The sequence below is a fragment of the Ostrea edulis genome, chromosome 8 (genome assembly GCF_947568905.1).
Source record: "Ostrea edulis chromosome 8, xbOstEdul1.1, whole genome shotgun sequence".
In the NCBI taxonomy this organism is placed as follows: Eukaryota; Metazoa; Mollusca; class Bivalvia; order Ostreida; family Ostreidae; genus Ostrea; species Ostrea edulis.
Window position 1 is genome coordinate 15,369,109 of NC_079171.1, and position 12,533 is coordinate 15,381,641.

Consider the following 12,533-nt stretch of genomic DNA (forward strand, 5'->3'; position numbering starts at 1 on the left):
CTCAACCAAACACAGCTTTCGTGTAAACAATTTTATTCATGTCACATATTTCAAATACATAACTCCCACACACAACACCAATACACATGTCTTTTTAAAATAGGGTCCAACATTTTTTTCATTTCTCGAATCCTGCGTTGAAATCGATATCGATCAGCAGCTACAGTCATCCAGATACTTGTCCGGTCTTCTTCGGGTAACAGATACACTTCATTATTATCCAGATTAAAAGTTACACATTTTCTTGTATTTTGTTGTACATGTGATGAAGATACCCCACTCGAAGGGTCTCGATCACGCCACTGATGTGTGGCTTTGTTATCTTTAATTCCTCGGCTACTAAATGAATCAACACCAATGACTCGGTGTTGATACGGTTCTCGATCAAATGTCTGCATATCCACCAATATTCGTCTAAAGTGATTGGAAATAATACCGCACGAAGATAGGATTTCAATTTTTGAAAATCTGGCAAGTTTTCTATTTCCTCAATGCACTGTAGGACAAATGTTTTTTCAATGTTATCCCTGGCAGTCATGATTTCATAAATGAAATGAATTAAGTTCTTCACACTTTATGTATACTTCTCGAAGCCAGTCCTTGGTGATACTTTCAATCTCGGCGGTTTTTTCTGGCATGCGTTTCTTGAATTCTTCCCCCACAACATAAATTAACATCAATCCCGCATCGTTATAGAGATTGATGTACACCTGGTTCCGTAGATCTGTATATTGGTCCAGAGTCAATGGAAACACTCCCGCTATCAGAAATTTTTTAGCGAATTGAAACACCACATCGTCTTGCATTTTCTCGACCCATTCTAATGCATGCTTATGCGCTTTTTCTGCGATGTTGTCACTTGTCACTTTCACCCATGATTTGTAAATGACTAAAATGAATACAAGTATCCGCTTTTTCTACGATGTTGTCACTTCCAGCCATGATTCGATAATGAAGGAAAACTAGTTAAAACGGATTATTTCCATGAATCCTTCTTGTAAACATTCTCGTAGAATGATTTCGATGTCTCGGATTTGATCGGGGATGATTTTCTTCAGTTCCTCAGCATACAAATAGATCATGATCAATCGGCCGGGATTCGTGTCTTTAACTAACGATCTACCAATCCTCTGAAAACTGTCAAGATTCCCCACCTCGTGTATCGCCGATTGTACATAGGCTTTAGCAGATTTATACCAAGACGAATTTTCAACAATCTTGACAAAATCTATAATACAAGTATGACCGTCTAACCTAGTGTTGGAAGTTCCACCCATAGTGAATAAATAAGTTAAGAAAACATTCGTATTTATAGGGAAAAGGTCGTGGAGTGCAGAGAATATTCTAGATTTGATACAATAGAGTTTTTCAAGTTCAATTAGTGCACTAGCACGCGCCGGTCACGAGATGTTCTAGATGAAACCGGTTTTTCCGATGATGCAATAGCCTGTTGTACAGTAGCACGCGCTAACATTCTCGACCATTACACTGTTAGTCATGGATGACAACGTATGGGAAGAATTGAAAGAGATGCGTCGAATGAGAAATCGTAGGAGAAGATTTAAAAATTGGTGTTTTGAATATGTCTTACAAGAGAGGGAAACGGAACATGCCATTCTGATCGATTTGGAAGATTGCTACCGCGACAATACTGTAATACAGTTTATGATTGCCCAGTTTTACACGCTGTCTAACGGAACCAGAAAAGTGTCGGGATTCATGCGTTTGAAAAAACGTCGTAACAGAGGCGGTGCATGGCGGCAGCTTTTTTGTGCAAACATTTATTGGCTGGAAACAATCAACGTGATGAATTTCCGAGGTAGCAGAGCTCAAAAAATAGAAAACACCATTACCTCAGCAGATCACAGTTATAACTTTTATGATGTAGATTATCCCTACGAATTTGGCTTAAGAGATTATTAAAAACACACACACACAAAACAGCCCTTTTCAGGGCTATTTTAAACACCAATATAAGTTCCATTCCACTAAAGTCAATGTGTAGCAATGTGTACTAGCACGCGCTGGTCGCGAGATGTTCTAGATGAAACCGGTTTTTCAAGTTCAATTAGTGCACTAGCACTCGCTGGTCGCGAGATGTTCTAAATGAAACCGGTTTTTCCAAAAAAGATGCTGCAACCACGTGCTCCCCACGAGACAGAATAGTCTAGACATTTTGCTGGCTATAAAAGCGGAGCCCAAGTGTCAGTCCTCATTCGATCTTCAATCACCTTCCAGAAGACATGGCTCAGAAACAACTAGAATTTGTGGACAAAGCTCAGAAGAAAATAGATCAGCTGGTACAGAAGCAGATAGCGCCACAGAAAGACTACATTGAACTGAAGAAAGCTAAGACTGACGATCAGAAGACTGAAATGGGGAAGACCTCGAACTTCTATCTCTCGTCTCCAGACTACGTTGGTCAACAAGTGAAGATGCCCCAGACCTCGAGCTTCAATCTCTCACCGCCGAACCAGACCACGAGCTTCAATCTCACGCCTTCAGACTACATTGCTCAACAAGAGAAGATGGCCCAGACCTCGGATTACCTCCCTAGCCAGAATCCGACAGACCCGGGATTAGGCTTCTATTTTCCCGATTCACAGGATGCTACGGGACTGGAGATGGGCTTATACAATAAACCCCCCTTCGGTGGAGAAGATTCCCGCATGAGCAGGACCGATTTCGCCATCATTACGACCACACTGGACGGTATTGTCAACCGGATCAACGTGATGGCTGATGAAATCGCCAATCACACCGCGGTGCTGGTGAAAAAAATCGAGGAATTAGCACCAACCAGAGAGAAATTAGCAGCAACCCGTAAGGACATCACCAGCAGAAGAAGGAAGGACCCAGCCACTAACCCCTGTTTCACATGTGGAGAAACGGGACATTGGTCACCAGATTGCCCTCAGAAAGTCAAGAAAACTGTAGAAAAGGACCCTTGTTACAAGTGTGGGAAATTAGGCCACTGCATCAGCGACTGCCCGAGAGATGAAGACGAATTGATGGCTATGATTGGCGAGGTACCCGGCACAAAACCTCCGGTCATAAGAGAGTACACCCCATCGGAGAAGTGGAACCCACCACCCCCTAAGAAAACGAGCAAAGAGATGAGTGAAGGAGAACCCCCTAAAAAGAAGAGAAAGCTGAGCCGAAAGAATAAAGAATGAACGTGTGATAAAACTGGTGTGGACTTTATTCTGACAATTTTAATGTTTAACTGTATAAAATTGTGTTCAATTGTTATTCAAATTGTTTATTTAATAAATGTGTAAACTTCACATTATGCGTTTATTATTCATTGTGGATTTTAAAGGATTCACACACGGCTCAGCCCTCGTCGTCATAGCGATCTCGACTTTAGTGTTCTCGATTCTACCTCATTGTTGCGTCATAGCACTATCGACCCATTGTTGCGTCATAGCACTATCGACCCATTGTTGCGTCATAGCACCCGCTCCTATCTCCGCTCTAGTTCATACCAACCTAGCCCTGCACAGCACGTGCTAGGCACGCCCCGCCTTAGCAACGCCCTACCTCGCCCGCTCTCCAGTCCGTTCTAAAACTTGACCTTTTGACCTCAAAAGTGCACTCAGTTGAACCACCCATCGAGTCGGGTTATACTACTAACCAGCGGTTGCCCGCTAGTGTGTCCATACACTCCTCGATGAGTGGCAAAGGGTAAGTATCTTCAACAGTAACTTAATTTAAAGCCCTGTAATCCACACACCAGCGGACATTGCCATCCTTCTTCCTGACTAGAACTGGCGCTGACGCCCAGTCCGAGGAAGATGGCTGGATGACTCCGGCCTCTAGCATCTTGTCTAAATGACCCTCTTCCTCCCCCTGAAACACAGCAGGAGTGCGGCGCATCCGCTGCTTAACGGGAAGTGCATCACCAGTATCTATCCTTTGCTTGATCTCGGAAAAATTTCCTAGATCCAGGTCATTCACAGCAAAGATGTCAGCAAATTCCTTAACTAGCTCTACAGCCTGGGACTCGACCTCCACAGGCGCGCTCTTATCTAACTGCTCTAGGAGTCGGGCAATATGCTGATGACTGTTTTCCCCACCTACTGACATACGGCGCACTGTGGGGTCGTTACTTTCAACCGAAACAGCAGGGGTTGCCTCCCCTACTTTGGTACCTGTCTTAACAAGAGGTACTGTGAGCAATGCTCACTAAGAATACCCCCCGCTTACCCCAATCTCCCAAAGGGTGTTGGTAATAGGTATAAACTACCTCTTTTCTGAGTGTAAAAAACAAATGGCATGACAAACCGAACCATATTGCTACTTCGATGTCCAGTGCGCGTGACCTTTGACCTTTTGACCCCAAAATCGATAGGGAACATCTTCATCCCATGGGTAGTCCATATGTATGATATGGTGACTGTAGGTGGAAAGGATAACGCTTTAGAGCCCGGAAACCATATTGCTACTTCGATATCCAGTGCACGTGACCTTTGGACCCCAAAATCGATAGGGAACATCTTCATCCCATGGGTAGTCCATATGTAGGATATGGTGACTGTAGGTGGAAAGGATAACGCTTTAGAGTCCGGAAACCATATTGCTACTTCGATGTCCAGTGCGCGTGACCTTTGGACCCCAAAATCGATAGGGAACATCTTCATCTCATGGGTAGTCCATATGTATGATATGGTGACAGTAGGTGAAAAGGATAATGCTTTAGAGCCCGGAAACCATTGCGTCCACAGACGGACGGACAACCCGATTCCAGTATACCCCCCCCCCCCCACAACTTGTTGCGGGGGGTATAATAATATGACTCCTGTCAGTCAGGTTTAAAATACATAACTTGGCTTTATTTCCTGCGGCATTGTATGTCCGCGAAGCTACTATGCCAGGCGGAAAAATACTGGTAGGCTCCAGTATAAATTCTGGCATATCTGCGCTCAAGTCACACTCGATCACTTGCGCAGTGTGCGGAGGAACTCGCACTCTGCGGGCTGAAACCGCATCGAGTACTGGCACTGACGCTTCAGTACTCAGCTCAAAGGCTTTGTCGATGCCCTTGACCTTGAGCGTTCCCGCTTCACACGAAACTTCGGCACCATGTGCACGCAGGAAATCTATCCCTAGTAACATTTCATCTTGTAAGGGGCCAACATATGTCGGGTGTACAAAGTCATAATCCCCGATTCTCAACTAAAAGACTTCCGAGGAACTGAGCCGTCATTCCTGCTCCCTCGTCAGCTAACCTAACATTAGTGTCTTTAACAACCTCGGGCTGTGGTCTCAACGACCTATAAATTTCTCCCGAGATAATAGTAATGTCGGCTGCTGTATCGATTGTAGCCTTAACTTGTTGGCCTCCCATCGTTAAAGGGATACGCCACGCACCTGCGCTAAGACCCTGGCTCCCCGACCTTATAGAGGGAATAATATAGGTGGCCTTGATATTTGGGGTATCAGAAAAGGTCACCCTATTAGCAGAATTAGATGAACGCCTCCTAGACGTAATCTCATCAGATTTTTTAAGACAAGAGCACAGGGACTCCGGGTTGCTCCTTCGCGGACAATTCCGCCGTATGTGTCCCGGTTCCTTACAGTCATTACACACTACTGACTCTGAACTCTTTGAGCGCCCTGAGCTCGCAGATTTCCCTCTCATAGTGCTATGCGTTGGGCTTCAGCCCCTACTACTCTCCCGCGAGTCCCGAGCGGAACTAGTTTTCCGCTCCTCTGACTTGTCTCGGCACTCGTAGTCCGAGAGCTTACGCCTGTGAGCAGGGGGCGAGCGAGAATCTCTCCACCCTTCACTGTCTCGCTCTGAGGAAACAGACCTAACAGCGCGTGGACGACGGACCACTGCTTGGTAAGTTTTTACTCGTTTTATGGCCTCTGCCAGAGTGCATGGGGGTTATTGATTAACTGTTGCCCCGCTTCACCATCACTGCAGCCAAGAGCAAATCTCACAATAAGCTGTTCTTGGAATATTTCAGGCGATGTTCCACTACCAAACGCTTTCTGGGCAGTGTCCATGACTCTATCCGCCCACTGTTCTATTGTTTCTTCTGGCTTTTGGGCTATTGAACTAAATTCCAGCTGCGAGGTTGCCCTAAGGGAACTTTTCCCAAACCTCAACTCCATCCGCAGAACGACTTCCCGGAAACTTAACATATAATAGCGCCCCTGCGACGCAGGATATTGAAGTATTTAAGCGCTGCCCCCTCCAATGTCAAACTTAAGGCGAACAGACGATCGGGGTCACTCCACTGATGGTCTTCAGCGATTGTGGAGAATTTTGAATAGAATGGTCCCCATTCTACATCCCCATTGTACTTCATCCACTTTACTTCAGCTGGAATATTCCGGCTCATGCTATTCCGAGTACCAGGAGGAATTAAACTCGGAAATTGGGATGTATCTGCAGTAGTCATTAAATTGTGACCTTGAGGTACACAAGACCAACCCCCTATTCTGGGTGCAAATGACTGTCCACCTCCTAGTGCCGCTGACTGCTCAACCAACCCACCATGGCAGCCAGAGCTCTGACAACCCAAGTTAGCTGCACTAGAATACACAGAGGCAGTGGGCGCTGTCACAGGCATGCCCATACCCCCAGCAAAATGACCTGGAACGGGTTGGCCCATACTGGGATGTATGGGATTCCCCGATAAGAATGAGCCATGTGCAATTGTACTCGGTAAACCCGAACCCAGACTACTGTACCCCATCGTCGACAGTGGCTGACCTTGAGCCACGGAAACAGACGTCACCTCAAGATTATCATCAGAAACAGACCTGGGACTCCGCACACTCGCTACAGGCTGCTCAACAGGCAGGCTCTGCTCTGGTACTGAACCAGGGACCCAGGGACTCCCCTGGCTACTAGTCCCTACTGGCTGACTGACAGTGACCTTGGCCTGTTGCGGTTCAGTAACTGACTGAGGCTTGTCAGACCTCAGCATTCCCGCAAGCATTTGAGTAATCTCGCCTAACTGAGTGCCCATGTTAGTTTCCATGGAACCCATTTGAGAGGTCACATCAGTTCTCGAAGTCCCCATCTGAGATGTAACATTGGCTTCTAATGAGCCTATATCTCCACGCAGGGCTCCAACATCCTGAACAAGGCTGTCTACCCTGATGTTTACCGCACCAAGGTCACCCTGAACTTGGGTAAGATTCCCTCGAATTTGACCCATTTCCCCTTAAATGCGGTCAACGACCCCCTCCAGGATAGTCTGTCGTTCCCGGAGCAGGGAATAAAATTGCTGGAAACCGGGCGTCTCCCCAGACCCATCAAAACCACCTCCCCGTGTAAGCGACATGTCTCCGCCCCCATATCGGGGGCACCCTCCCCCTGGGGCATCGGTGTGCTACACACAACCGGAGCAAACCTCACGTTTCCGGAAGGCGGGACTTCCCGCGGACTGCGCCCTCCTGGGGTACTCCCCAGACCCTCTTGGTCATTTCCCCCAACTCGAGCGTCCCAGTCCCCCTCCCCAAACCAAAGGAACTGAAATCTCGGTCCATTTAGCCCGGCAACCACAAAACGGCAAAATTTAAATTTACATGCAGCGGCTAATCCGCTTAACAACAAACACAAGTACTTAACGTATGTACAAAATAAAATACAAATAAATGATATTGTCTTACATCTCGGAAATCCAAGATGGCGACGGGCACTACCACGTGCAGTCTAGGTTTGACCCCGCTGTTAAACTAAAACCCTGCTCGCAGCGCCAATATAGCATTTCTCTACATTAACTTAAACCCAAGTGCGGTGATGGCGGAACAGAGAAACACTATGGTAAAATAATCCCCATTTATTACAGTGCCCGCAATTACCAATATACAATACATTACGATTACAATAGCATAATACCGTTATCTGCACCGCGATAAAATGTAAGATTTATTTTTCCTTTAGGAAGAGTTATTTGCTCTTTAATTTTGGTTTATTCCGTTAAAGTACTATAGGAATATGCAAATATTCAAAGATTTACATATGGCACAATTAAAAGAAGTATAAATTACGGAATAAACTGTATATTAAAGATATGCGGTACAGATAACGGTATTATGCCACAATAGTAAGCTGACAGAAACACGTCTGTCCTAGTCGGCAGTTAACAGACAAGAGAGAGCGAGGAGCTGTACACGTCACAGCAGGCGTGTGATCAGTGTACTACGTAATCGGAGGTGGCAGGGCAATTCGTGCCTAGCACCTCCAGGACCACTACAGTAGTTCTGTAAAACTGAATTCGGTTAACATGCAAAGAGTTTCATCATATGTTCACTATATTGTGTGGTTTGAGTCAGATATTTCTGCAGGAGAGGTCATTACTGCACGTGAAGGACTGCAAAATTTACGGCCTTTGAGCAGGGAGGGATCTTTATCGTGCCACACCTGCCGTGACACGGGACCTCGGTTTTTGCGATCTCATCCGAAAGACCGCCCCATTTAGTCGCATCTGACGACAAGCAAGGGGAAGTGAGGACTTATTCTAACCCGGATCCCATATAGTTTTACGCTATATATTTAAAAATAATTCATTTTACTCTAAAAGTACTTTGGACCTAAACTCTAGTTTGAATATAGCAGAACAGTTTTATAGTTATGAAAACAACTATATGTGCACTTCGCACCCTATGAGATCACAACGAAAAAGTACGTCACGACGTACATCTTACAATTCATGTCTATATGGTGTCGTTATATTGATAGGCGTTATCAAGTGATAAGCCGTATACGTGAAAAAATTTCTTGTCAAATAATATATTATTTCAATTTCGTATAAAATCACTCAACATTTTTATATTTGCGCGAAGGTCATAATTCAGATTGTGACCTTGAAATCGCCCCTCTATTTTCTCCCGATCCCGATCATCACTACGTTATGTAAGTAAATGTAATAGCCGCGTTTCGAGTTAGTCCGGAACACCGTTTTTATTCCGCGTTTAGTCGCGTCAAGTCAAAAATGTTCCACAGCGTAACTTCCGGTATTACTGTTTACTATCGAAACGTGTACTCTGCCGACGGCTTATTTATTACCTTTAAGTGAATTTGTTGCATTGTATGTTGGAAATGGAAGAAGACATTGATTTCTTCTGCTGGCAAGTTCCAGATTTAAAGAAATATCTCCAAGAAAGAGGCATTCAGTGCAGTTTGAGAAGGAAAATCGAGCTTGTTCGACTTTGTGAATTAGCAAACGAACTTCACTTGGAGGTTTGTCGATAAAACCAAAGAAATGTACAAAATATAATAAACAAATATCAATTGCTTAACCTTTTTAAAGAACTATTGATGATTTTTTTTTTGGTATTTACTTCAGGTTCTGACAACAAACGGTGAAAACGAATATGCCGATTTTGACAGAAAACGTAGGTCAGTCACCATTGAATCACAGAGTGTAGTTTTGGAACCAATGAACAAAGTTGAAGACTGGTAATATTTTGCTAGATGTATTTGAGAATTCATCGTACTTTCCATACATTATGCCAATTAAAATCATGGGATTTTCTCTAATAATAGGAACTGATTAAATGTGTGTATATGTGCTTTTGGACCTTCAGCCATATGTAATTCATGGAAAAAGAAAATGTGAAATGTATAATGACTAAAACTAGCATTGATGTATGAAGATTTACACAAACATATATACATTTGAATGATTACATGTATATACATGTAGTTATAGCTAAATTGCTAAACGAACATGCAAATTTATCAATTTTGATATTTTTTTTTTTCTTGCTAGGAACAAAGATTTATCGAAGATTCCATTTTGGTATATCTCCTGAATAAGTGTGGGTGGAACTCTGATCGTCTTACCAACTACAAGATGGACAACGGATACCGACTTCACATGGCAAACCATATTGATAATGTGCAAGCATCATATGGATTACACCCAGAATTTATGTATCTGATATGCACGTGTGTACCAGAAACCAGACAACCTGCAGATCCATATACACCATGGATTTTACTAAGATCATCATCTGGAGAATTATACCTACTTGTATACACTATATATATATCTTGGATCATATAATCACCATGATCTTTATTACAGGGATAGTGGAGCGTGTAAGCACTGTGTGGCCTTTATATTTTCCTTGTCCAGTTTTTGTGAACGACACCAAGACCGAAGTGCAGAAGTCTGTACAGATGTACCTTGCACATGGGACAAACCCAGAAAGGTTACAATGCCTAGTGAAGTAACTGGTATTGTCACAAGAATAGACCAGTCAAATCCACCTCCCGTTGTCCCCACACCTGATAACTTTGACCCTAGAGTTCCATCTCAGAGACAAGAAGCAACTCTTCAGAGGGATTTTTACAACCTTTGTAAAGGTACCAATTCTTTGCTTTCACAAACATTATATAGTGATGACATGGAGAGTGATGACAGTGATAACGAAGAAACTGTAACAATGGAAGAGGTGTTCAAGGAAAAGGGATTTGCAGGTGACATGCATTCCATTACTGAAAAATTAAAAGAGATTTTTGACTCTGAACAGATAGATAAGATCGAGGAAGCTACTAGAGGTCAAAGTGAAAATCCAGAATGGTTTCTTCATAGGAAGGGTAGAATAACCGCATCAATATTTCCTTCTGTAAAGCATTTTAGATTCACTGAATGTCAAGAAAATTATATTTCAAAACAAATTATGGGGAAATCAATACGAATAACCACTCCGTCTATGTCATTTGGTATTATAAATGAACCTATTGCTAGACACCAGTATTTCCAACGGTATAAGCAATTTCATAAACAAGCAGATATCAGTTTATGTGGATTATTTATAGACCCCAATTTTCCTTATTTAGGGGCATCTCCAGATGCACTTGTTAAATGCAAATGTTGTGGTAGAGGTCTTTTGGAGATAAAATGTTCATTTGTACATCAAAATAAAGATCCAAAAGAGGCATGTATGGATAATCATTATCATGTTGCTTTAGATGAGAATGAAAATGTCCACTTAAAGATTGACTCTCCTTGGTATGTTCAGATACAGGGTCAGTTAGGAGTGTGCCATATAAAATGGTGTGACTTTGTGTTTTTTACAAAGAAAGGTTTCATTGTTGATCGCATCTATTTTGATGAGGAATTGTACAGAAACATAGTAGTCAAAGCTGGTAAATTTTTTGAAAAATACATACTTCCGTCACTTTTGAGTTCAGATTAGTGAAATTTAAAATACGCTGAGGTAATGGTATGTATAGTGTGTAAGATTTACTAATAAATCCACCATATAACGTGTATTATGTCTCCCCTCTTCCAGGAAATGATGATGCTAAATTTGAAATAAATCAAAAGATCTTTTTTAAATTTTACATATAAATAAAAAATCTTTATTATTTAATAAAATCATATCTCATATAACTCATTCAAATTTTGAACGACAGCACCTTTCTGACTCTTTAAAAAATTAAGATACAAAATTTAACATATCCCCCCCCCCCCCCCCCCCCCCCCGCAAAAAAAAAATGAAAACAAAGTTTAAATTCTCTGTGAATTTTGATTTGCATATAAGGATATGCATAATATTTGACTAAGCCATAACTTGTTTTTAATCATTGTACAAACAAAATGAAGTTCATTTAGCTATACATGTATCCTTTGGAACAACATAACCAATTCAGTTAATACTTATGTCACACCTATTATTGCAGCAGCCAATTTCAATAAACAATGTGATGAAAATAGGTGGTCTCTTTGTTATGTTTGACATAAAATATACATTTCTGCATGACTCATCATAGTATATGTATGATGCAAATGGAATGGCACTATTGATATCAGTATGCAAATTCTGGAATTAACATTCAACCACTTTTCACTCAAGGCATATAATCAATGCTTTTTCAATGACAGACTCAGTTACTCTGAAAAATATCACACATAACCAATTTCAACATAAATAAGCAAGACTTTGTAAAAATTAATTTTACGATGTTAAATTATGAATATACAGCACTCAAAGGGGAGATAATCACAAAAATGCAAAAATAGGGTGAGGTCATTTAAAAAATCTTCTCAAGAACCACTGGGCCAGAAGAGCTGAAATTTACATGAAAGCTTCCTAACATAGTGCAGATTCAAGTTTGTAAAAATCATGGTCCCGGGAGTAGGAATCAAAGTTTTGCATGCGAATATATAGGAAACATCTTTAGATATGAGCCAAGGTGACTCAGGTGAGCGATGTGGCCCACGAGCCTCTTATTTGTATATAACTTCATATATTGCAGATTCCCAAGTGAGATTCAACTATAATGATCAGAGTAATTAACAAGAAATGATTTATTTCTTGACAAGGGGTTCTTGCATATTGCATAAAAATGCTGAAACTGTAATCTATTGGTTGGCTAGTGGTTTGACATTTAGTGGCATTGTGTTTGATAACATTCTAAATGTTTTTAATCTTCCAATGGCTCTTTCTACATGTATTCGAAAACGAGCAATATTTCTTGTCTTGAGAATGTCAGAAGCTGATAAACGTTTCCCTTTCCCCCAAGCACATTTCTTTGTAAATGGAGGTATAATTAA

At 42.1% G+C, this 12,533-nt stretch overlaps 1 protein-coding gene across 1 annotated transcript; it reads right to left on the minus strand.

Moving 5' to 3' along the window:
- Positions 1–3,708: 3,708 nt before the first annotated feature.
- Positions 3,709–6,123, minus strand: LOC130049612 (uncharacterized). Its single transcript, XM_056147460.1, has 2 exons — positions 5,922–6,123; positions 3,709–4,154 (listed from the first exon to the last, which is right to left on the minus strand). Exons 1-2 carry the CDS (start codon positions 6,121–6,123, stop codon positions 3,709–3,711), a joined length of 648 nt encoding a protein of 215 aa, XP_056003435.1.
- Between the last annotated feature and the right edge of the window lie 6,410 nt (positions 6,124–12,533).